Source organism: Prionailurus viverrinus, chromosome F2, assembly GCF_022837055.1.
Source record: "Prionailurus viverrinus isolate Anna chromosome F2, UM_Priviv_1.0, whole genome shotgun sequence".
Classification (NCBI taxonomy): domain Eukaryota; kingdom Metazoa; phylum Chordata; class Mammalia; order Carnivora; family Felidae; genus Prionailurus; species Prionailurus viverrinus.
The window spans coordinates 61,996,862-62,024,045 of NC_062578.1; the positions used below are offsets into that span (position 1 = coordinate 61,996,862).

Sequence of the window (27,184 nt, forward strand, 5' to 3'; positions counted from 1 at the left end):
CATGTGAAGCTCTGCAGGTCATGGAGCTTTGGGCTTTATTCTAACCATGATGGGAAGACACTTCGGCAGAGGAGGGACACAAGCTGACTTATATGCTTAAAAGGCCCCCTGTGGGTGTTATAATGAGAGTAGGCTAAAGAGGGCAAGAGGAGAAGCAAGGAAGTTCACTTAGGAAGCATTTTTTTTTTTTTTACTGTTATTCAATAATCTAAATAAGAGAAAAAGACAGCTTGGAACCAAGGGGAAGAGGCAAAGTCATGAGAAGTGGTCACATATAGGATATATTTGAATTTTTAAATTTTTTAATGTTTATTTATTTTTGAGAGAGATACAGAGTGCCAGCAGGGGAGGGACAGAGAGAGATGGAGACGTGGAATCTGAAGAAGGCTCCAGGCTCTGAACTGTCAGCACAGAGCCCGATGTGGGACTTGAACTCATGAACCGTGAGATCATGACCTGAGCCAAAGTCAGATGCTTAACCAACCAAGTCACCCAGGCGCCTCAATATAGGATATATCTGAAAGTTCAAGTCCACTGTATTTTCTGATGGCTTAGAAAGTAAGGTGGGAAAGAGAAGTCAGATGAGCAACAGAGCACGTGGTGGTGCCAGTTACTGAGATGGGGAAAATCATGGAAGAAAGTTGGGGGGATCATGAGTATGGTGGACATGTTGAGTTTTAGATGCTATTTAGCTGTTCAAGTGAAGATGTCAGATAACTGTCAGGTATGTGAGTTTAAAGTTCAGGAATAATTTTGGCTAGAGGCATGTGGTAGACAGAATAATGCCCTCCACTCTGGAGATGTTGATGTCCTGATCCCCAGAATCTGTAAGTGTGTTATGTTACATGCCAGGGGTGGGGGCATTTAAAGTAGCAAACCAGCTCATCTTAAAAAAAAAAAAAAAAGATATCCTGGATTACCTGGGTGAGTCCAATGCAATCAAATGGGCTCTTAAATGGGATGAGAGAGGCATTGGACTCAGAACAAGAGAAAGAGCAACATGAAATAGATTCAACTGGCCAGTGTTGGCTTTAAAGAAGGTAGAAAGGATCACAAGACAAGGAATGCTGGTAACCTCTAGAAGCTGGAAAAGTCAAAGGAACAGATTACTGCCGATAGCCTCCAAAAAGGAACAGGGTGCTGACGACACCTTGGTATTAGCCCAATGAGACTCATTTCCAACTTCTGTTCTTTCAGAACTATAAAATAATAAACTTTGATGTTTTAACTCATTAAGTCCATGGTAGGTGGTTTTGTTAGGGCAGCAACAGGAAACTAATACAAGTCATAACTTCACTGAAACGTGTTTTTTTCTTCAGTGTACCCTATTGGTAAATGGCATAAACATCACCCATCTGTTCAAGGCAGAAACATGTGTCATCTTTAGTTCCTTCCTCTCCTTCATGCTCCAATCCAATCGACATCAAGTTCTCTAGATTCCACTTATAAATATTTACTCAAAGTTACACACTGTACAAGCTCTCTAATACAGATCATCACCATCTTTCTTTGAGAGGGAAAAAGGAGACAGTACATACCCATCATTCTCCATTTAGCAGCCAGAATAAGCCTTCCAAACTGAATATTTCTGATAATTATTCCTCTCTCCTGAAACTCTTCAATGGCTCGCTGTTTCACTCAGAATAAAGCCCAAACTGCTTGACATGCCTTGTCTCTGTCCTCAGCCTTATTTCCTGACCCTTATCCTCATGCTAAATTTCAGACCCTAGAAAGCATTTGGAGGCCTCTTCACTTGCCACTGGCCTTCCTTGTCCCATGACCCTCTCATAGAAAAGGCTCCAATGTTCAGCATCCTCTTCCATTCACCATCAGGGCCCAACTTATTCCCTTCAGATTGTTCCTGAGATCCTAAATTGCTAGCACCTTGGTATCAGAATCTTTAACTTTTGCTTCAAAATACTCATCATAATAATTAGTGTTCTGTTTGTCTCAGGAGGACAGGGCTTTGCCTCACCTGTTCACTACTCCTATCTCCATTCCTAGTACCCAGCATATAGGAGGTAAAGATTTGTGAAATCATAATTGCTCGCTAAGGACCTGTAAATCACTATCTTTAAAATCTCTACAATGATTCCTGTGTAATTTTTAGTAACTATTTCCTTTATTAATTACTTACAATACAACGTTCAGATACTTTTTAAAATGCACAACTTCTGTGCCAATCACCATTTTTCACATTCTTGACTCACCCCCTCCCCTTTGCAAATGAGCAGTAAGAGTTAGATGGGAGAATGGCTTTATTTTAATTTTCCTACATTTATAATGTCGCTCAACATGTAGTTATTGAGTGCTTTCTATATGCAAATCGCTAAGTGCTGAGAATACAGTAAATGAATAAAATAGGCATAGTCTCTGTGTTTAACAGTTGGCATTCTAGCGTATGTCTAAGGTGAGGGGAAATCAAAAAGTAAACTTTAAATTATATAGAGCGTGGACTGTAATCAGCGCCAAAGTCAGAAAAGTAAGTAGGTAAGTGTGTGGGAGTGTGTGTAGTGTTAATTTTCTAGAGTGATCGGGAAAGCTATTCGAATAAACCAACATCTGAGCAGGGGCCAATAGCAAATGCGGAGTCCGTATCCGGTCACAGTGAAGCATACAAGATCAGGAATTTCATTTTCTAAATTCAAATCGCAGGCTACCAGTTAAGGGGTATGCGACTCAACAAAATATACTAGCCCCTCTGAGTCTGCAAACGTCACAGACTTGTTACGAGAAATCTCAGCAAGCAAACTAATACAAAATAAGAGTTCTTTTCAGGAATTCTAATGACAGGCTCAGACTCCAGGAAAGAACTCCGGGAAAGCTCAGCCACCTCACAGCACGAGCACCGCCCTCTGGCTGGAGTACAGCCGATGATTGGCTGCTCAACTCCTCCGTCCCGCCCCACCCGGGCTTCCGGTCCAATCCCGGCCGGCTTTAGGCCGAGGTAAATTCCCAGGAGGCCACCAAGAGGGCGGTTCCCGTGACGTTGAGATGACGCGTTACGTCACGGTGGGCGGAAGTCCCAGCCGCTGTTTTGAAATCGGGCCGCCGTAGTCTTACCAGCGCCTCTTTCCGCAGAGGCCGGCAACAACTCAGCCCGAGGCAGACGGGAACCCCTGACGCCTGCTCTCAGGCCCTGTCGGCCTGAGGCCGCAGCCTCGCCATGTCCACCCCTCCGTTGGCGGCGTCTGGGATGGCGCCGGGGCCCTTCGGCGGGCCTCAGGCTCAGCAGGCCGCCCGGGAAGTCAACACGGCATCGCTTTGCCGGATCGGGCAGGAGACCGTGCAGGACATCGTGTACCGCACCATGGAGATCTTCCAGCTCCTAAGGAACATGCAGGTGGGAAGGAGGGTGGGCGCGCTCCGGGCCGCGCGTGGAGAGAGCGGATGCTTCTTGGAGGAAAGGGGCGCTGGCTTAGTCGTTACGTGAGGCCGCTGGGCGTTAAACGGGGCTGCCCTGGGCAAACCTCAAGTATAGGGTCGCCCCATTTGTATTCAGAAGTATTCCCCAATGATGTGCCTGTCCCCAGGATTCTGCGATGTTAAGGTGATGTTTTCCAGATAGGACTTCTGGAAGATTGAAGCCTCATCTTCTACATTCCACCGGATTCTCTAGTTATTAGGCAAACTCTTGTATCTTTAAGGGTAACGGTGGGTCTCTCACTCTGTTAACCTCACTAGACTGGCTTAACTTTCATCTCGTTTTCAAACAAAATACAGAGGACCTAAGGAGCTGAAGAATTCAGATTCTGCTACCCAGTTTTGTTAAACATTTTTATTTTGGTATAACTGACATACAATAAAATGCATTTATTTAAAGTTTTGGCATGTGTATATACTTAGGAAACCATTATCCACCACTCCAAAAAGTTTTCCTCATGCCTCGTTTAAGTCTTTACTCTGGCCTTACTTACATCCGCAGGCAACTTTGGATTTGCTTTGTGGCACCATATATTCCTTTGTATTTTCTAGAGGTTCATATAAATAGAATCATACACTATGTCGTTTTTTGTTTTGTTTTTGGTCTGGCTTCCATGACTCAGGATATATCAATAGTACATTCCTTTTGATTTCTGAGTAGTGTCCCATTGTATGAATATATGACAGTTTGTGTATCTGTTCATCTGGTGACAGTCATTTTGGCTGTGAAGAATACTATGAATGTTCACCTAACAAATGTTTGTGTGAACACGTGTTTCATTTCTCTTAAGCGGTTAGATGCCTAGAGTGGGACTGTTGGATAATAGGGCAAATATCTATTAACATTTTGAGAAACTTTTCAAACTTTCCTACAATCCCATCAGTGTTTGAGGGTTCCAGTTACTCTTCATCCTTGACAACACTTGTTATTGTATGTCTTTTTGCTTTGCAGATGCCTTCTCCCAGTCTGTGGCTTTTCGTTCTCCTCACATTGCCTTTTGAAGAGACATTTTAAATTTTGATGGAATCGAATTTATCAATTTGTTCTTTTACAGATTTTACTTTTGACGTCACACCGAAAACAATCTTTGCCTAACCCAAGGTGAAAAAGATTTTCCCCTGTGTTTTCTTCTGGAAGTTTTGTAGTTTTAGGTTTTACATGGAGGTCCATAATGCACATTGACTTTATTTTCCTGGATATCATGATAAATAAGGATCCAAATGCATTTTTTTGCATTTGGATATCCAGTTGTTCTAACACATACTACTTAATTTTGACGCTTGCTTATCTTACTGGTATGTCATGTGGATGTCATTCTTGTTTTTGAGGCTTCTGGTAGAGAGGTGAAGTGACTTGTGCAAAGCAAGTCAGTGATAGGGTAAATTTGAAACCAGGTCTAAGACTCTTACAACTGATTTCAATAATGTACTGTAATTCAGTAATGTTCTGTACTGTACAAGTAATCCAGTGCATAGAAAATGTTTTAACCGTGTCAATAGGCCAGTGTGAAAAACAATACAAAGGGAATCCAAGAGAAGATATGAAATCTGGTAATTATTTAAAAATTAATAGATTAATATCTAAAATGATTATAGTGTTAAATGATTTCTCAGAATTTAGTAAATGTTTATTTAAAACATTTTTTTTATTATGTTTCTTTATTTTTGAGAGGAGAGAAAGAACACGAGTGGGAGAGAGGCAGAGTGAGAGGGAGACACAGAATCCGAAGTAGGCTCCAGGCTCTGAGCTATGAGCACAGAGCCTGATGCCTCATGAACCGTGAGATCATGACCTGAGCTGAAGTCGGACGCTCAACCCACTGAGCCACCCAGCTGCCCCGTACATATTTTTAACCTACTATATGCAAAGTACTGAATTAGGACTAGTAGATCTTCTAGCTAACATTTATCAAGCATTTTCCTTGCTCACACAAACTGTTGTAAGGTTCTAAAGAAGTATTTTTATCCTTATGTTACAGTTAAGGAAACTGAGGCTTAAATAGAGAAAGAAGAACTTACCAAACATCACACATAACTGGTAGTTTTTCCTACTAATTGCTTTATAATACTAACTTGCTGTCAAACACTTTGTATTATTAAGAGGTATAATACACACCCATGACCTACATTAAAAGAACCAAACTCTTTCAAAAGGTCATGGTCTCACGGTTAGTGAATTCAAGCCCCACATCGGCTCTACACTGACAGTGTGGAGCCTGCTTTGGATGATCTCTCTTTCCCTCTCTCTCTGCCCCTCCCCCCTGCCTCTCTCTCTCTCTCAAAATAAACAAACTTAAAAAAAAAATTTTTAAAGTATTAATAACTAGATTACATGTAGACATATATTCAAAACCAATTTGTAAGGGACTATGGTTGTTATTTCTTGGTGCCTCTTATATTGTGAATTCTGGGGTTTAACTCATGTAAGACTTTGAGACCTGTCATAATTGGCAGAAGAAGAAGCAAGAATGTGATCCTTCATTTCCAAAAAGCTGGAAGAAGTGGAACAAACAGGACTACATGTAACCTAATTATTAATACAGTTTTTAGTCTTAAAAATTTTTAAATTACCTTCCATATTACTAATCCAGAAGGATGAAGCACCATAAATACAAACTCCTGAGATTATTTTTTAAATTTTTTTAGTGTTTATTTTTGAGAAAGAGAGACAGAGTGCGAGCAGGAGAGGGGCAGAGAGAGGGAGGCACAGTCTGAAGCAAGCTCCAGGCTCTGAGCTGTCAGCACAGAGCCCGACATGGGGCTCAAACCCACAAACTGTGAGATCATGACCTGAGCCAAAGTTGGACGCCTATCCAACTGAACCACCCACACACCCTATTTCTAAGTGTTTTTAGAGAGGTGGTTATTAGGTCTCTACTAGCCCCTTAAGAATTTGATGGGAAAGTATGGGTTCTCTTCTCAGAAAAATGCACATCTATATATTCTGAATAAAATTTGAGGGGGAATTTTCTTCAAGGATTGCTAGGTCCCAGGTTAAGCTTCCCTGCGTAAGAAAATATTGCTTTGGTTTTGTTATCCTTTAAATATGAAAAAAATATTTAATATGTAATATATTCAGAATTCACAAATTAAAAAAAGGACCATAAAATGGACAGTATCCCTCCCATCCCTGTCTGCTGGCTCTCTAACCCCTTTCCACAGGCAATAAATGTTAATGCTTTTTATGATTATTCTTATGTATCCCTCTAGATATTCTTTGCATATTTTAGCAATGTGTGTGTTTATTCTTTCATTTTTTCCTGTTTTTGCACAAATAACAGTATATTATACACAACACTTTGCACCTTGCTTTTTTCATTTGGTATATTTTGGATTTGTTGATATCTGCACAGAATATATCTCCTTTTCCTTTTAGGGTGTATTTACAGTAATACAATTCATGGAAAGACTGTAATTTATTCATCTCATTCTCTAGGCATTTGGGTTGCTTTTAATCTCTCACTGTTATGCTGCAGTGAATAACCTCCTGCATAAATGTGCAAGTATACCTGTAGGATGAATTCTTGGAAGTGGCTCTGTGCTTCTGTAATTAGATAAATTTTGATGAATTGCCCTCCATGGGGATTGTACCAGCTTATGCTACCATGTGCTAACCGAGACCAACAACCGCGCTCTAATAGCGAGTTATATTTTTGGACCTTTGATCATCTGATAGATGAAAATCTACATTTCTTCTAGTTTTAATGAGGAATGAGTTTGAGCATCTCTTCATACATTTATGAATCATATTTCCTTTTCTGCTAGCTGCTTGTTCATATTATTTGCCCCCCCCCCCCTTTCTGTGTGTTTTTTTGTTTTGTGTTTTTTTGTTTTTTAGTTTGTGGGTTTTTTTTGTTTGGTTTTTTTTTTTTTTTTTGGTCTTTTTTACCCTCTCCCTCAATTTATAAGATTTGGCTATTTACATATTAGAAGAACTTGGGTCTATGTGATAGAACTTGCAAGTATTTTTCCCCTAGTCTGTTGTTTGCCCTTTGGCTCTGATTATGGAAGTTTTGCATATGTATTTTTTTAAGGTAGTTGAATTTATCAGTCTCTTAGGGCTTTTGGGTTCTATGTCTAGTTAGGAAGGACTTTCCCACTGCAAATTCAGGAAGATTTCTGGGTTTTGTTTCCATTTTTATATCTAAAACTTTAAAGCATATGGAATTTATCCTTCTATAAAGTGTGAGGTATGGCCCCAGCCCTTTGTTTTCCAAAAGGTTGAATAATTCATTTTCCTCTTCCATTGATCTCAGATGCTACTTCATACAAAAGAATCTATTTCTGGATGCTCTATTACATTTGGTTGCCTGTCATTTATGTAGTAATCCCAAATTTTCTTACATTTATTGTGACTCTATAATCTGTTTATCTTATTTCCAAAATTGCCATGGCTATCCTTGTTTATTTTTCCACATGTACTTTAGAATAGCTTGATTAGTTCTGAGAAAAACCTGCTAGCATTTTATTAGGTTGATTTAACCTAGAGAGACCTTACGTCAATGTGATGTTGAATCTTACTAACCAAGAGCACAAATACCTTTTATTTTGTCCTGTGAACTATTTAAGTTTTCTTCTTTATCTTGAAAATTTTAAAGTCTGTTCCTGGATATTTTATCTTTATTGTTGCTATTGTAAGTGGGGTCTTTTTCCTTTCTCATTTTCATTTGTTTTCATACATGAAAGCAAAGCTATTTTCTATTAGTTTTGTGCCCATCTCTTTCTTGACTACCTTTGTTGAGAGTAGCACTTTATCATTTATATCTTATCCATATATAGTGATGATTAGACCACTTCCTTTTTAATGTTTCAACTTTTTCTATTTTTCTAATTGCTTTGGCCAGGGCCTCCAGAATAGTGTTCATTATTTGTATTAGTGGTCTTAATAAACATCCTGTTCTGTTCCTGACTTCAGTGAGGATGCTTTTAATGTTTCTACATTAATCATGCTGCTGAGTTTTTAACCAAGATACGTGTATTTTGTAGTGCTGGGAAATTTTTACTGTTTTATATTTAAGAATGAATGTTGAATTTAATTGAACGCCTTTTTAGTGTCCAGGGATGTGATCATATATTTACAGATCTTCCTCAGTATTCAAGAGTGCGATGGTTATTGATGAGCTTTTCAGCTAAACGTGTACCTTACGGATATATACCAAAAGATCTTAGGCACTATTACAACTTATATTCTGTGGTAGAGGAAACCTTGCCTCCTATGTTCACTACTGTACCTTAGCTTTTAGAATACTGTCTGATACATGAAAAGTGTGAAAGATTTTTTGGAGAAATTAAATCTTCCCTTCTTTGAGAATCTAATGCTGTCTATGAAAACTAATACCCAGACTTGGTTAAGTGGGTATACTTGAAGAGGGGGACACTTTGCATTTCAAAAGGATTTTGTTTTTCTTTCTGAAAGGATTTACTTCTTTTACATAACACACACTTCTTAGTGAATTTTAAGTACAGATATATGGATAAAATAATTCATTGAAGTAAAATAATTCAGACTGTACTTTAAAACCTTTTGTGGGTATGCACTATACTAAACACAGGGATATAAATGTGAATAACTTACAGTCTTCACAAAGTAGAAAATATGGGCCAAGTACTAAACCTACTACATAAAGGTACAGGTAAAGGTCCAGTGCTTTGTATGCAAGATGTAATCATTATACCGCCTATTGTCACCCAAACAGGAAAGCAGGGAGCCTCTGAGACTGTTCTCTGGTTTGTTAGTATTACGAAAGTTTGTTAACTGAAGGTTCCCGACAAACTCTACATTGTATTTAGTTCAAGCCCTTTTTGGGGGTGAACTTGTAATGCCTTTTTTCTTTAAAAGTTTCGACTGATTCAGCCTTTGATATTTTATCACGTTTCTTGGAGGTATCGTCCTCAGAGTGTTGAAATGCTTGAGAAATTTTGAAAATTGGGACGTCTGGGTAGCTCAGTCAGTTGAGCGTCCAACTCTTGATTTTGACTCAGAAAATGATACCAGGGCCATGGGATTGAGCCCCCCATGGGATTCTCTCTCCCTCTTTCTCTGCCTCTACCTTGCGCTCACTCACACACTCTCAAAATAAACATTAAAAAAAAATTGCTGAAAATCCTAATAACTCATTTCAGATAATTTCAGAAGGTCCATCTCCTTAACTTATAAATCATAATATTGCAGGAAATTGGGAAATGATAGAAAAGAAGTAATTATTCAAGCTGACTTCCTATTACATGTTTTTATCAACTACTTATAGGCCTTTCCGGTCCTTTTTTCATGTTTATGGTTTTATCTACTTGCAATGATAGTATCCTGTCTTCTTTTTTTCTCCAAGTACTGTCCTATGCATTTTTTTTTTTTTGTATTGCTACCTCATCTGTGTAGAAAAAAAGAGTAAACTGAGGTTTAGAAAGACTAGCTAATCTTATCTATCGGGTAGTAGTTAGCGTCTTGGTTTTAAGTCATTTCAATCCCCAAGATAAGTGTATGAGTGAATGCTTACAATCAAAGCACCTCATATACTAGAAAACATGGTACAAGTATTGTTAATTCAAATGTTAGGATGATTTCACACATCAAATTGTGGAAATAAAATACTGTACAGAATATTTTGATGTACAAAGAAAGGAAGAGCTTGTTCATGAGGTTCAGCAATGCACAAAAGGTGCATTTATTTATAAGTTCTAAATAATAGTCAATTTCCATATGTCTGTGAATTTACCATTTCAATACATACTTTTTTGGCTTCTTTTGATAAAAGTCCTGAATTAAAAATATATAAGCATCCAAGACAGAGCTGTGATCATAGCAGTTACTTGCAATAATTTATTAATGATCCTCAAGTATAGATTGATTTGCATCTGTCTCTCCTGCTGTTGATTTCTTTTTAAAGTAAAACTTTTGGTGACAGCTTTATGCTTTAGTGCATGCCTTGAGCATCTTAATGATCTTTTAGTTATTTTGAGATCATTTTGCAATAGCAGCAGTATACTGTTCCTTTCTTCTGCTGAAAAGTCATGATCTTCACTTTGTATTTTGTACTTTTCTTTTGCTTTTTCGTTTTTAACTTCCCAGTTTAAATTGCATTTTGTTTTTAACTTCCAAGGTAAGTTCAGCAGCTTGCTGCCTTTTTTAAATAGTAAGCAATATTAAAATCATGGCATTATTTTTAAAGTTTTAACATACTTCAAATATTAGAGGGGAAAGTTTTTCAACTGGACAGAGACGCTTATCATGCAGTTTTTTCCAGAGCTGTTTTACAGCACTGAAGCAGTATGCCAAGGAGCTAACAAATGAGCAAATATTACTCTTCAAATCTTAAAATTTTACACTTGATTGTGAGGAACAGTTTGCTTTTATGCAGTGCTTAAGAAAATATTTCTGTTCTGCCAGCTTTACTTCTAGAAAATCTCGATGGTCGTTACTTCATATTTTTCTTGTTTTTGTTTTGTTCGATAAGCTGCCAAATGGTGTCACATACCATACTGGAACATATCAAGACCGGCTGGCAAAGCTACAGGATCACCTTCGCCAACTTTCTATTCTCTTCAGGAAGCTGAGATTGGTCTATGACAAATGCAATGAAAATTGTGGAGGGATGGATCCCATTCCAGTGGAGGCAAGTGTTAGTGGTAGAGGGAGGATGATATAAGATGCAGGACATTTGTAATGTTTTCCTGTCTCTCTATTTGCACGGTATTTCCAGAGTTTGAATTATATTGGTTTTACTTCTGACTAGAGAAGATAAAAATAGGATACGTATGCATAGAATTAGTACTATCTTTTCATGTTAATACCTTACAGATTTTAACATCTAGGCTTATAGTGAACTTTTGTTGTTAGAGAAGAGAGTGGTCTATGGAAATTTTTTATTAATACTGCTGGTGTCTGTATTAAATCAGTACATGATTTTTTTAGCAGGAATTTTAGTGTTGTAAAATCCTTTTAAAATAGTTTTCATGTAAGCCCTTTACAGATGAAAGATTATGTTTTCATCGTTATTAATTTAGATTAGCTGAGTGGAATCACTTTAGTTGTAAAATATATTTCTTAAACTTCATCTTGGGTCATAGATATATTCAGTTCACTAGGTATATGATATTTTTATAGGTGGCCCTTTCCTGTTGACAAGTTCTGTCTCTGCCAACACAAGTAGCTGGGAAGGTCTGGATGTTCTCACTACATATAGAAAACAATTTTTTGTGTTGAGTGCTTCCTTTTTGAGTGATCAGCATGTAAAGGATGAACAGAGAAAAGCGTAAACTCCAAAACAGCCTGAAAAGAAGTGGTCAGAAATACAGAAGAAAGATCAGAAATGTGGTCGACATTGTCAGATGCTACAGCAAAGGGAAACAGAGAATGAAAACTGTCCAGTAGATTTTGCTAGTGGGAAATCATTGGTCTATATGAGCAGAGCTTTGGTGAGATGTTAGCAATTAGAAATCAGATCGCAATGGGTTGAAGATTAAACGGGAAATAAGGAACTGGAGCCAACAAGTAGACATTCATCTTCAAAACGCTTAGACAAAAAGAGAGAAAAACAGTAGATGGAAGGATGGTTGGCATCAAGGGTTTGGGGGAAAGGAAAGGAAAAAAGCCTTTAAATGAGAGAGACCAGACATGTTTAGATTATAAAGCAAGAAAGCAGTAGGAAGAGAGACTGGGGGGAGGGTGAAGAAATGAGAGCACAGGAATAGAAATTAATCATCTTCAGGAGGGAGGACAATTCTGCATTGGGAGAGGAAAGGAAGACAGAGTGGTTGTGGATGTGGATAAGTTTATATCTGTCCCAAGAATTTGAAGTTTGGCCAGATGACTCCTGGTTGTACCATGTGTTCACCTCTGGCTGTTCCTACATTGTTAATGTAAGATGGAAAAGACTAAATGATTCCTGAAGTCTCTGTCACATTTATGAGGGCCTTCATCAAATAGACCTTATCATAAGCCATACATGTTTCATTATTAATTCTGATGTTTCATTGCTGTATAATTTTTTCTCCTACAAAATATCTTTCTCCCAACCAGTTAAGACATCTAGAAATCTGCATAGACGCTGAAGTTCTAGATAGCAAAGTAAATGACATTTATATAATGCACATCCATGAAGTTCCTTTCTTTCTAGTATAGATGAAAGAAAGTCTGTTATATCTCAATGGACTATACATTTGTTAGGACTATACATTTGTTAGGGGCAGGGATCACACCTTACTTGTCATTATTTTTGTAGTATCTCACCCAGTGTCTGGGAACTCAGTATTTGCTGATTGAATGGATAGGGTATTATTTAATTGTAAGCAACAGTTAATGTAATGTTATAAGGGCTGTTTTGCAAAAGAAACCTGAAAAGCTAATGTGTAGAAGTCACTGAAATGATAAACTTCTAATGCTGTTATTTTAGGCTATCACCTGAATTGAAATTTATTTATATACCATTAAAAGAAAAGCATACAAACTAACCTTAATCAGAGACATTTTGTATACCCATGTAACTGCAAACTTCACATCATGTTTTTAACTTTTAACTCTTGTCTCTCATTCTCAGCAACTGATTCCATATGTGGAAGAAGATGGCTCAAAGAATGAGGACCGCACTGGTCCACCTCGTTTTGCTAGTGAAGAGAGGCGAGAAATTGCTGAAGTGAATAAGGTGAGTTATCAGTCTATGTATTTTATATTTTGCAGTCATGGATAAAAATTACAAGGGTGTCTATGTAACTCAAAGACATAATTTGCATTCTAGAATTACATGAAGTCGTTTCTGTGGCAAATGTAACCTAGTTAAGAGTATAACCAAGAACTAAAAAGGTAAGCAGAAAAGCCACCTGAATAGTCAAAAGAGAGATTGCAGAATTCATGCTATAAAGCTCTTAGAAAAACTTCATGGGCATTCAGTCACAACTCATTTACTCTTTTCTTTTCTAGGCAGAATTCTTGCTTTCTAGCTTATGGCATATTTGGAGCAGCAAATGATAAAAATTCACAAATAGAAAATTTTTGCAACATGTTCCCTATAATCTCCTAACTCAGGACATAGTTATTTGATTTCTCACTTGCTATAAAGTAATTGGACTGTAAGATCCTATTCACATTTGCAACAACAAATATTTAGTTAGGAATTACCTCAATGATTTATGTGACTAAACTTGTTAAGATACATAAAAAACGGGTGCCTGGGTGGCTGTCGGGTAAGTGGACTCTTGATCTCAGCTCAGGTCATGATCTCTTGGCTTGGGAGATGGAACCGTGCATCAGGCTGTGTGCTGACAGAACAGAGTCTGCTTGGGGTTCTCTCTCTCCTCCCTTCCTCCACTTGTGCGCGCACTCTCTCTGTCTCTCAGAATAAATAAATTATAATACAAAATACATAATGAAGTTTTGAATAATTAAAAGAACACATAAAGTTCTTGTGTGGACAATAAATATTCTAAAAATGCCAGTATTGAGTGTGAATTCTCTTAAAAGAACACAAAATAGGGGCGCCTGGGTGGCTCAGTCAGTTAAGTGTCTGACTACAGCTCAGGTCACCATCTCGCGGTCTGTGAGTTCGAGCCCCGCATCGGGTTCTGGGCTGATGGCTCAGAGCCTGGAGCCTGCTTCCGATTCTGTGTCTCCCTCTCTCTGCCCCTCCCCCATTCATGCTCTGTCTCTCTCTGTCTCAAAAATAAATAAAACGTTAAAAAAATTTAAAAAAAAAGTACACAAAATAATAAGATTTTAGTGCAATACCAATGAAAAAACAAATCCAAATAAAATCCAAATTGGAATTTTTTCTTGCAAACAAACTAAAACATCAAGGAAAATTCTCAAAGAGTAATGAAACAGATCTCTTTGCTTCAAAAATTAAAACACAGTATGGAGAATATTATAAAAAAAAAATTGTGAAATACTGGTAGGAGACAGATTAATAAAATAGCCAGAAAAAATAGTCTTCCTATTACATATGAGAATTTATTATGACAGAAGAGGGATTGTTTGGAAAATTTTTCTTTAAAAATAGAAGCTTTAGGGGAAGTTAGCTAGCTTTTACATTATGCCATATGTCAAAATTAATTTCAGAGTTGAAAATAAGACCTGAAAAACAAAATATTGGAAAATTAAGAGAAAAATGTATATCAAAACCAGGAGAAAGGAAAAAGCTGGATTTTATAAAGTTTTATTTCATTTTTTTCATAAAAGGAGAAATACAGATTAAGAAGATTTCAAGAAAATTTGATAGTAATGAATGAGCATAAAGAACGTACAGCAAGAAATCTGTAGGGGGTGAGGAGGTGATTAGGAACTTTTAATTTATATTTTGAAGAACAAATGGTGTTTGGTAGAGATACGAAGCATTCATTTATTAAGAAATATGTTTTGGGGCACCTGAGTGGCTCAGTCAGTTAAGCATCCGACTTTGGCTCAGGTCATGATCTCACGGTTCATGAGTTCGAGCCCCATGTCGGGATCTGGGCTGACAGCTCAGAGCCTGGAGCCTGCTTCAGATTCTGTATCTCCCTCTGTCTGCCCCTCCCCTGCTTGCACTCTGTGTCTTGCATTGTCTCAAAAATAAATAAACATTAAAAAAAATTTTTTTTTAAATAAAAAAAAGAAGTGTTATATGTTTCTGTTGATAATCTATGCATTAATTCACAATAGATGTGCTCTGTTACTTTTTCCTGGAATAAGCCTTTTTTAATAAAATACAATGGATTATGCACATAAACAAAATAGCATTATAGTGGTAACTTTGATTTCAGACTACTACGTGTGACATAGAGTTTGTTCTCTACCACAGAAGATTTTATGTATTTTAGAGAAAAAAAGAAGGCTGTGTAAATTAAAATATAATCTTTCTTAATATAGGTTTCATTTCACTTTTCATTTCTCTGAGTTCCTCTTCTTTTTTTTTCTAATTTGATGGCTTAGAAGTAACACTTGATTTTTTAAAAAAGGTCTTTTATATAATCGGAATACAGTAATACTTTGACAGTATGTAATCCAAAAAATCTTATTAGCTATTGATTTAGAATGTTGTGAATTTTAAGAGAAGGATATGATTGATACAAAGGATAAGATATATAAAAAAATTTCTTTCCCCAGTTGAGGATTTAGCTTTCTTCCAGTCTCTCCCTCTCATGGACCCACCTACATACTTTCCTTACCCCAGTGTTTCCGATACAGTTATAATTGAGGCTCAGAAAATATTCTGTGTATTAAGGCACATAAATATTGTTTATTCCTTAGCCACATATTAAACTAGTGTCCTTTTCTTGAACGATTTTTTTGTCCATCTGGAGTTAATAATTAGCCTCCAGGTTAATAAGTAATTTTTTTAAATTTTTGGTTAGTTCTTTATGCATCTGTAGCAGCATCTCAGTACTGTTTTCCAACTTTCCACAGAGTCAAAATTATCAGGAAATTTATTGGTTCTTTCCCCCCACCCCTACCCAAATCCTCCCATCATCTTGCAAGGTGTGGATTGAATGCTGTCTAGGCCTGCTGTTTAGCATTGTCCTGGGGCTTCCTTCACCCCTTCTGTTGGCTTCACTGTACTCTCAGTCTCCTGTCTTCCTTTCTCTTGGTTTACTGCCTTGTTGGTTAGGTTCAAATATCAGTGGCTTCTTCAGAACGAATGCAGGGACTTAAGTTTTAGTCTTCCCGTAGCTGTCCACTTGATAGTTCGGCTGGCTATAAAAATTCTGTGTTGTAAATTAATTTCCCTCAGAAATTTGAAGGTATTCTTCCATAATCTTCTCAAATAGGGTTTGGCAAACTTTAAAGGACCAGATAATAAATATTTTAGGCTTTGTGAGACATTCATGATCTTTGTTGTGATATAAAAACCATCCTTAGCTCACAGGCTGTACAAAACCAGGTCATGTGTCAAGAGTTTGCAACTGCTATCTATTTCATTTTGTTGTCTTTCTAAATTGAGGCTCTAAAAGATCTGGTGAACATCTGATGTTTACTCATGAGCCATTTATATTTTAAGAATGAGGCTCTAGAAAGCTAATAATAGGCTTTGTGAGTGGACTTCATGTCAAGATAGGTGTTCTCCTTGGGGGATCCCCAAAAATCATTTTCTGAGGCTTTTTTTTTTTTTTTTTAAGTCTGTTCAGTTTCTTCAGAGAAGAATCTTCCAGTGTCCTACATAGATATGCTCTTGTCCTCTTGCATTCTGCAGTGCTAGTAGGACTAAATCCACAGCTGTTGTGGTTCAGTTTCATAAAAAACAAACCTCCTGATCCTTAGAGGTGGGACAGGGCACAGGGAGAGGGTACTCAGTCACCTGTTTGTAAGGAGTGGGAGTGAGCATGTGCGGCTCTTGGTAGTCCCTGGAGCTCTTTGAGCTGTTCCTCCAGTTTTCATCCCCAGGCCTCACCTGGTGCAGTTTCCATGGCACAGCAGTCTCCCTGCTCTCAGTGGCATCGTCCCTGCATCCACCTGGACTATAGTTTCCTCCTAAGTCATTTACCACTCCCCTTCTACTTGTCCTCTTAAACTTTACCACCTTGTATCTGCTGCTGCTTCCTTTCCGATCATTTTTCTCCACATGGGTTTATAACTTTTTTCATTTATCTCCTGCCATTTTATTAGGGCTTTGAGAAAAAGAGATAAGCACAGGTATTTAGTCCACAGTGTTTATCTGCAGCAGGTTTATTTCAATACACAAAATAGATACACAGTATTTCTGAACGTTTATCTATTTATGGAATAAAAGCCCATATTTCAAGTTTTGTGTTCCCATCTATACTTAAAGCATTTAAGAACTCTTTCTTTGATTAAATTATTTGAATGCTGATTTTGCTGTTTTAAGTGCTTCTAACTTTGGGGTAAAACTTGTTTTAGTTAACATATTGAAGTTTATTACAAAGAAGAAAGAATCTGTTTAGATGTTTTAATTGAACAGATTTAAAGCTTAGCCCTAGATTTCTATAGGAGCTATTTTTTAAAGGAGAATTTAGGGGGAAAGTATCTTGAGTGGCAGGAGAAATACTCATTTGATGGTCTCATACTCTCTCTTACTTCCTAGAAACTGTTATTATATTTTGAAACAGGAATGGAGAATAAGGCAGTAAACAGAGGTGTAAACAAAAAAGGAGGAGGGACGACTAAGATTTGGTTAACTCAAACTGAAATCCAAAAAATAAGGCAGAAGAGAAAATAGCCAAAACTAAGCAAAGTGGATTTTTTTAACCTAAAAAAGTTTTAATTCATTCCTGAAATAAAACATTATGTGTGAATTGAATGTAACACATATTTTGACTATTAATAAAGTTACATATAATCAGTGCTACTAACGTTATTTTATTTATTCTTTTCTTCCAATTTCATTCAACTTTATACTTCGCTTCTAGAATACAAGATTAAAATGTATAATTGAAAAAATTTTTAATGTATATTTATTTTTGAGAGAGAGAGCGAGCAGGGGAGGGGCGGAGCAAAAAGGAGAGAGAGAATCCCAAGCAGGCTCTGCGCTATCAGCACAAAGCCTGGCATGGGGCTCGAACTCACAAACTGTAAGATCATGACCTGAGCCAAAATCAAGAGTCAGACGTTTAACTGACTGAGCCACCCAGGCTCCCGTAATTGAAAATCTTTGTAACACTAAGCTCGTGATCAATGGATATATTTTTCTGCCTTGATGGCACACACACCTGAGTGTTTCTGTGAAGAATATCATTTTTTTTTAAGAATTTTTTTTCAAATGTTTATTTTTGAGAGAGAGAATACAGCGAGCAGGGGAGGGGTGAGGTGAGGGGTGGGGGGCAGAGGATCTGAAGTGGGCTCTACACTGACAGCAGAGAGCCTGATGTGGGATTCAAACTCACAAACTGCAAGATCACAGCCTGAACTGAAGTGGGATGCTTAAGTGACTAAGCCATCTGGGTGCCCCAAAGAATTTTTTTTAATAGCTACCTACAGATGGTAAAATGTTGCCCTGATCTAATTTTGTGATCATATAGATGCTACTAAAAAATAGTTTAAATTCTTTGATTTGTTTTTTCAACTACTTATAAACTATATTCATAAACTTAAAATTTTACATGCCTTTTGTCTGTTATTTTTATCTATTCTCTTTGCTGTTATGTAAAATTTCTATTATTAGGTGATAGTAGTAGAGCTTAAGGTTCACAGCAATCTTAGCTAGTAACACACATCAAAGTAATTTGTCTTAGACTACTAAAATGAATAATTTTTAATAATGGCCGTATCTCTTTTTGTTTTGAAATACCAACATACCAGATTTAACTGGAAAACAGAAACAGAACAAGCTTCAAAATGATTGCTAGGGAATTTTTGTTTGTTTATTTTTTCTCCTCTAGGATTTAGAAAGATTTTTCTTTGGCTTTTTGGGGTTTTTTATTGAATATTAAAATACTCCTATATTTTGGTCCCTGCTCTGTGCCAGCCATCATTCTAAGTGTGGAGTTTCTGCCACGAATCAGTCAGGTGTGTTGCCTGGCACCATGCATATTTCATGCAAGTGGTTAGGGGTCTTCTCTGAGGACAGAAGACTCTAGTGGAAGCAAAGCAGCACCCTTTCATGTACCCATTTGTTGTGACAGAGATTTACAAAAATAACTGGAACTTAAATAAAAACAAATATATACCAGATCATATTTTTTAATACATTGGTATTTGCTTATATTAAATGATTAAGTTGCTTTATGGACCTAATCAGTAATAAAATATTCTTGGCATTCAATTAAAATTATTCAAAAATTAATTACAATGTATATTTTCCTTTTACTGTAAATAAGCTATGTAAAATAAGCTTTATATACCCCTCAGTGAACTCAGTCATTTTCAAAATACTACTATATCTTTGTGTACTTAAAATTGTACAGTACACCACATTACTGGTATGTTTACTATTTAATATATGGTCTGCCTGGCTTCTAACAATGTATATACCATCAGTACCTACCATAGGCCATGAAATTTGGCGACACAAAATTTTATAATTAGTGTTTGATATAAATCATGAGATGACAGGATGGTCTAGTTTCAATAGTCAGATGTTTGGCTTATTTAAATACTTTTTATTTTCTCTTTGTGCATTCTAGACTCCATAATCCCTAATAACCCAAGTAAAGACTGAACACCTGTTTGAGACTATATGTTTTAAGGACATCAGAATGAGTTCTATTTTGCTTAAACTATTTTATTGATGGAAAAATGAAAGAGTGGGTAGTTTTTACAGGGTTGACATATCATTGAGTCCATGCATTTAGAAATTAAAGCATTTTTTGACCAGTGGTCACAACCTTTATGTGAATATTAAATTACATGGTATGACTTAACATAAACATATTTTTAAGTGCCTGCTCTACTTACACATTCACCTGTTAATGTAACAAGTTAGGCACAGCTGATGGATTTTGATAATAGCAGCTGTCAACCTCTGTTAAAATCAATCCGGGCAAGACTGTATATATTAAATCCTGTATCATGTCATGAAAATTTATTTACAGTTTAACCACTCATAAGCATAACTGTCAGCTTTGCTGTTGATAGTTTCATGATGTGTTTTGGCTCTAGATATTTTTCTTTGCTAATTATTTTTAATTTAAAACTTTGTGGCATCTTTGAGAAAAATTTTCCAAGTGCCTTAAAATATATCATATATATTTTTTTAATTACAGTCACCTAGAGTTGAATATTACCTTGAGAAAACCCTACATTTTTTTAGTTCTCTTTATTTCTTAAGTCATCCATCATTTCACCCAGTTATCTGGGTCCATTTTTGAAGAATGAGGCAAAATTTTTTTAGACAAGTACATTAGAATTTGTATTTCCAGGGGCACCTGGGTGGCTCAGTCGGTTAAGTGTCTGACTTTGGCTCAGGTCATGATCTTGTGGTTTGTGAGTTCAAGCCCCACATCGGGCTCTGTGCTGACAGCTCAGAGCCTGGAGCCTACTTCGGATTCTGTGTCTCCCTCTCTCTCTCTGCCCCTCCACTGCTCATGCTCTGTCTCTTTCTCTCAAAAATGAATAAACTTTAGGGGCGCCTGGGTGGCGCAGTCGGTTAAGCGTCCGACTTCAGCCAGGTCACCATCTCGCGGTCCGTGAGTTCGAGCCCCGTGTCGGGCTCTGGGCTGATGGCTCAGAGCCTGGAGCCTGTTCCCGATTCTGTGTCTCCTTCTCTCTCTGCCCCTCCCCCGTTCATGCTCTGTCTCTCTCTGTCCCAAAAATAAATAAACGTTGAAAAAAAAAATTTTTTTTAAATGAATAAACTTTAAAAGAAAAAAAAAATTTGTATTTCCAAAGGAATATTCTTTGAAAGTAGTCTTACTGCTAAGTTACGCATTTATGCCAGTGATGCACCCACTGTGGGAGCCATTGGACCTGTTTTGATATTGATTTTAAAGTGTATTTTTAACGACTCAAGAATATAATTTTATTACTTCCAGTTACTCCTTAATTTATACTGAAAATTTGATCACTGAGCTTGTTTCACCAAGCTTGGCCTTTGAATGGTTTTCAGTTGTTTTTAAAATTTAAATCATTCCTCTTTCTTCTTTTCCATGGGCACAGATTTGTCACCATTAAAATTATTCAGGAGAATCCATCTCACACATCTGTCTAGTTAACCTTTTTCATTCAAGTTTTAACCATATTTTTTCTTCCAGAACTTTAATGGGCCCCTACTACCAAGCCCAAGTTCCTCCTCCTAATACTCTGCTCACTACCAGTTTTCTGGACCCCTTGTCCAGACTGACCCCACCAGTCAGAAGTAGGGTCTCTATCTTCTGGGGTCACACAGCATCTGCCTTCCCAGGCTACCAGCCTAGTCACTTGGACATTATTTTCTTCCTCCTTGATGCAGAATTTCTTCAAGGCAGAAACTATTCCTTATTCATTTTTCTCCCTTTACAATGCCTGACCTGGAGCTTTGTACATAACATATCCTCAGTAAATACAGAACAGAATGTGTTACAGGCTCAGAATTCCATTCCAAAGAAAAGTTCTGAAACTTTTAAAAGTAATCATATTCAAGATATGTCAGAAGGTACTAATTCAAATGAGTTTGTTTTTTTTTTAATGTCAACTTGCCTTCTTTCTGTTCCTTGTATTCTTACTCAGTAGCTCTTTTGCACTGTCCCTGAAAAATTAGAGAGGGGAGTTGTGGGAATGGCAGCGTCTCATGGCTGGGGGAGTGAGCAATGGCTCAGTGGGGATGGCAGCAGACTCTGAACCATTTTGAAGCCAGCAGTTAGTTCACTCAACTAAACTCACTGGCTTTCATCACAGGTGTCTATGTAACTGACTGTGCTCCCAGATATGGGTGTACAGATAGAACTGGCAGGGGCCTCGTCCATTATATGAGGCCATCTCATAAGAAAACTGAGGAGGAATTTTTCCGAGATGAAATATCAAGTTAGGGGCAAAGTTAGAACTGGGCCTGAGGTTTCCCCCACCTCCCAGTATACAGTAGAGCACCTTTACTCCTGTGTCCCTCTGCTTGCTGCTCCCCTTGATGGCCGGCAGAAGTACCTGTTTCTTGATCTCTAGGATGGAAAATACTTTACGGGCCTGGTACCCGCCATCTGGTCACCCATCATTCCACCCAATTATCTGGGTCCATTTGATTAGATTCTATGCACAGTTGCTTCAATAACTGCCACATACTTGTGACAACAGAACTAGAAGATGGGCCAATCTGAAATCGAAGGAGACTGAGTAGCTAAAATACTAACAGTATCTTTTTCCCAAAAACAGTGTTAACGTGAGCTTCATGAGACTGCATACTGTACACATGCCCTGTGTACTGTATATCCTGTTTTTATCTGTGTTGTGTTCTCTCCTCAAATGTGAATTAAATTTAATATTAAACATTCAAATCTATGTGCATTGTTTTCTGTTTTCCAGTAAAAGTTTCCTGTTCCTCCCTTTTAGCTTCTTCCTGCTCTCTGACTCTAGATAAAATAGGATAACTTAATCCTAGTTTGATTTTTAATGAAATCAAAATTAAGATTTTTAGACCTCTTTATAATGAATGTACTGCTTTATCTGGAGGTATTTTAATATAGTAGCTTTAAAATTATCTAATTAAAGATATTATTTCCTAATGTAAGGTTCTAAAAGGTCACTGAATAGTAATGATTATTATTATAATAACTAGTAAGTACTTTGACCAGGAGTTCTCTATTTTGTTTTACCTCAGCAGACATTTGCCACATGGGATTTGAAGGAAGTGCTTACAGACAAGTTTATAAACCGTGGTCTGGTAGAAACCCAGATATGGAGATTCAGAGCCATGTGCGTTCAGGGAGGGCATCCTGCAGATCTTAGCTGTGAACAAGATTACATCAGAGACTGTGCCAATTGGTCTTCAGTTTTCAGAAGCAGAAGCAGATTGCACTTCCTGCTGTGGGCAAGGAGTGGCTTCTGCCACATTTTTCAAAGACCAGTTGCATCAGGCATTGTATTTGCATTAAACTTTATTTCCTGTATTCACGGTTTTTTATGTTCAGTGCCTACGAGGAACATTTGTTGAGTGCTTACTTATATGCCAACCTAATTTTAACATTTATGTGAATCAAATCTTTTAATCCTCATAATAACTCTTAGGAGGTAGGTTCAAATTTATCCCTGTTCTTCTGATGTGGAAACTGAGGCACAGAGAGTTTAAGTAATTGGGCCAACGTCATATATGTAGTTAGTGAAGGAGAGGAGCATGAACCCAAAAGATTCTGGCTCTAGAGGTTATACTTTTGACATTAGGCTACACTGCATCTTAGAAAACCTGTATCTTAGGTTTTATAACAATTAAACGTTTAGCTTAGTTTCTTTGATTGGGAATGGAGGCAGAAAGGGAGGCACAGGGGTGGAACCAGAGGCCTCTGTGGGCTGAATTAGAATTCATTATGCCTTTCAGAGAATATATGTGGCCAGAAAAGATAGAGACCTTTTCTGCATGAAGGAAGTATTTAAGCTTATTTCTGTCTGGATCATTAGAGTTCTAACTTTTGACATGTTAATCTTCTCACTTCATGGTCTATAATTCATGAAACATTTTTGATAAATTCTTTTGTTTCTACAGAAACTCAAACAGAAGAATCAACAGCTGAAGCAAATTATGGATCAATTACGAAATCTCATCTGGGATATAAATGCCATGTTGGCAATGCGGAACTAAACTGATATTTAAATTTCCTGCTTTACACGTTATGCTGTTTTTTTCCCTCAAGTATTTTTTCCCTTTGAAGATTATTTATCTGCTTTTATTCTACTCACTAGAATTAAAGTTCCTATTTTTACACTGCGGTTTTACATTAAAGTATTCTTGGCAGTTTTTTTTTAAGCTATTGATTCTGTGAATAATTATTGTAATAAACTTTGATAGGGTTTATGTTTTGGTTAATCTTTAGGAGTTTTTTAAGCAAAATAAGTTTTGTAAATAAATTTTCAACTTGATCAGTGGTGGTTTTGCTCATTTTATTACCCTTTTAGGAGTAAAGGTTTAAACATTTTTGCATATGGAAATATCAAGTACTGTCTTATCTGTAGTACAAACTAATTAAACTTGTAAGTCACCATTTCAGCTTAATTTTTTTTCGAGTCTCAATTTTTTAAAAATGTTTTAATGTTTATTTTTGAGAGAGAGAGAGAGAGAGAGAGAGAGAGAGAACACGAATGGGGGAGGAGCAGAGAGAGAGGGAGACACAGAATCTGAAGCAGGTTCCAGGCTCTGAGCTGTCAGCACAGAGCCTGACGTGGGTCTTGAACCCACAAACCGTGAGATCATGACCTTAGCGAGCCTAAGTCAGATGCTCAACTGACTGAGCCACTCAGATGCCCCTCCCAAACAGGTTAAAATGAGGAAATAATTAACTTGTATATTGCTGTAAATTGATGAAAATTACTTTTAATGTGTGCTTTAAGTGTTGGGTCTTACTTGGAATGATCTATGTCTAACCAGAGAGAACCAAATAATTTGAGTCTGGCACAAATTGAAATCACAACTATGTGCTTATTTGCTACCTGCTTTAGCCCAAGAGGCAACACCCTACCTCATTCTTCAGATATAGCCTAAAGTAACCTTGAGGGCCTTTTGGAAACAGTAAATTTTTAGGAGTTTTAAATGAGATAGCTCTATGTGACAAGTGCTTCTATAGATTGGTGGTCAGTCCACACTAAGTCCTTCATAGGTCTGCCTACAGGAGCACATCTCTCAGATTATAGTGTACTCTCAAATAAGAGATTCAGATTCTCAGACTAATCCAGAAGCCCCTATCTATCTTACTTGCTTCTGACTCAGTAATACTGCTACTCAACTTCTCTTGTATATGGATACAGTTTCTCTAGAAGGTTACACAAGCTTCCTCTGGGGAGGTAATCTGGACAGTTGAGGAAGATGCTTGCTTTTCACTGTGTACCCCTTGGTTCCTTTGAAATTTTATATCATGCAAATACTGCCTATTCAAAAAATAGGTGACATTTCATTTTAAGTTCTATAAACTCCCACCTATACCAAGTGGCAGACGCACAAGAAGACAAGCCTAACCGTGTGTGGGTCTCTCCAGACCCTCTAACTTACACTTATCAAAGCAGTTCTCCTGAGCAAGCCTAATGTTAGATGGATGGGGAGTTAACTGCCCACACTGGGAAGCACTGTAGTTTCAAGCAGAAGTAAAGGCATATGAAGCTAGGACAAGGACAAGAACTAGGACCGATAATTCAATCTACCTCAGAAATCTGTAGTATCTAAGGGTAATATATTTTATTTAGCCTATCACCAATTGGACATGCAAGGTTTTTACAGATGTTTACTAATAATAAATACATCCTTTGCATGGTAGATTGCTGATTATGATTGCAAATTTAGTGTTTGAGTATTGACTAATAAACAGTTATAAAAATAGTGTTTTTTAATGTTTATTTTTGAGAGACTGTGTGTGTGTGTGTGTGTGTGTGTGTGTGTGTGCGCGCGCGCGCGGGGTGGGGGGAAGGGGCAGAGAGAGGGAGAGAGAGAATCCCAAGTAGGCTCAGTGCTGTCAACACAGAGCCCAACACAGGGCTTGATCCTAGAAACCATGAGATCAGGACCTGAGCCAAAATCAAGTCAGATGTTTAACTGACGGAGCCACTCAGGCACCCCTATAAAAATTGTTTTAACCGAATGGTTTTCTGTTTAAACTGTCACACTCAATTCCTTGTATCATTCAAGGTGCCACAAACTCAGCTCTTGGAGCGAATGTGGAAATCATGTCTTTGGGGCCTTGGTTCTATAGACAGTAGCTCTACTGTGGAGCAAAAGTCAGTGTAGCTACACTCAGCTACAGAACTGTGGCCCAAATTCGGGGAGCGTGCTTTCAGCCCTCAGAACTGATGCTGGTTTATCCAGTTATGCACAGATCTACTTGGGACCAATTATGAATGGGTTGGGGGTTATTAGACACACAGACCCCACTAATCCTGAAAGTTCTAGCTTTTTCTTGAGGGAGAGCATGCCAATAGGTAGACCAAAGAGCCAGGAGGGCAGTTCAGTTGTGATAGATGGCCTTGGGCACATTAATCTCAGTTTTCTTGTCTACAAAAGGATAGGTGGCATTTGTTGATCTGTGTTAGAATTTTAGTTGCAAATGTTAGAAACCCAATTCAAGATGGCTTGGGCCAAAAGGGATTTATTAGTTTCTGTGTGGAAAAACAAAAAAAACCTGCAGGAACTCAGGCTTCAAGAATTAGAGCCCAGATTCAATGCCCCAGGATTCTTGGTGCCTCTGTAATTTCTGCTGGCTCTCTGCTCCATTCTTTCTACGGCAGGTAGGCTTTCTCCAAATGGAAAGATGGTTCTCCATCTTCACATGTCTGTACCCTGACCCCCAAGGCTGGGCCACTTCTCTAAGTGGAGAACTCTAGTGGACCCTGATTAGCACAGCTTGGAGCCATATAACCAACCTTTGGACCAACTGCTGCATATGTGGGTACCATGATTAGACTGACCCAGGTTATGAGCCCATCTCTGTAGCCAGGAATTGAGTGTGAGAGTCATAGAAAAGTCATTGAGTGGGGAACAAATATGGGGGGGAGGGGGGTGAAAGGGCACCAATTAGGAAAATTTGCAAGAAAAACAAACAACAGCAAACACAGTCCACTGATGCCTGCTCTTCCTTTGTTCTACCACTACCTTAAATAATGAGTGAAGCAACTCTCAAAAACCCAAGAAGAGTTTACAGAAAATCAAATGGATTATTCACGATCATGAGAAAACTTAAAATGTTTTCTGAATTTGTGGACTTCTATGTTGACATCTTCCTTTATAGCTGCTCTAATTAAGGACAGTGTGATATTGTCAGACCTTGGTTAGTCTAGCCTGGGTAGAAGCAAAGATAAAGAGCTAAGGAAAAAATAAAATAAAATGAAAACTCCAGCATCATGGTAATAAAATTATCTTTAAAATGAATGGGAAACCTAAGGCCCTGATCATTCAAACATTAGATCCCTTGGCACACCATTACAAGCCAAAATGTGTTAACTTGACATTTTGATGTAGTTCCAGTTTGAGTAATTCATTTTATTTCCTAAATTCCCAAGGAAGTTTAAGCTAGATCGAGGAGTCTTTCAGCCTTAAACTAAAATGTGTGCTTGCCCTACAGCTCATAGAGTTTGTTATCCTGAGTGCTCCTAAATTTGTCCAACATAACTGGATGCCTTAAAATTGTTTCTATTCCTATAAAACATTGTGGACCAAGAACTTATTTTTTTAAGCATAAACTGAAAGCTATTTGGGATGCATATATATATATATATTTTTTTTTTTACATGATAGGAATCTTGAAT

The 27,184-nt window shown here is 37.6% G+C and overlaps 1 protein-coding gene across 1 annotated transcript; it reads left to right on the forward strand.

Moving 5' to 3' along the window:
* The first annotated feature begins 3,012 nt into the window (after window positions 1-3,012).
* MED30 (mediator complex subunit 30) lies at window positions 3,013-23,951 on the forward strand. Its single transcript, XM_047842793.1, has 4 exons — window positions 3,013-3,343; window positions 10,875-11,033; window positions 12,957-13,061; window positions 23,445-23,951. The coding sequence occupies exons 1-4, from the start codon at window positions 3,167-3,169 to the stop codon at window positions 23,538-23,540; spliced, it is 537 nt and encodes a 178-aa protein (XP_047698749.1). The 5' UTR covers window positions 3,013-3,166; the 3' UTR covers window positions 23,541-23,951.
* Window positions 23,952-27,184: the final 3,233 nt, after the last annotated feature.

Coding starts and splice junctions, on each gene's coding strand:
- MED30 (XM_047842793.1), top strand. CDS start 3,167: ATGTCCACCCCTCCGTTGGCGGCGTCTGGGATGGCGCCGGGGCCCTTC. Junction 3,344..10,874: donor AGCTCCTAAGGAACATGCAG/GTGGGAAGGAGG, acceptor TTGTTCGATAAG/CTGCCAAATGGTGTCACATA. Junction 13,062..23,444: donor AAATTGCTGAAGTGAATAAG/GTGAGTTATCAG, acceptor TTGTTTCTACAG/AAACTCAAACAGAAGAATCA.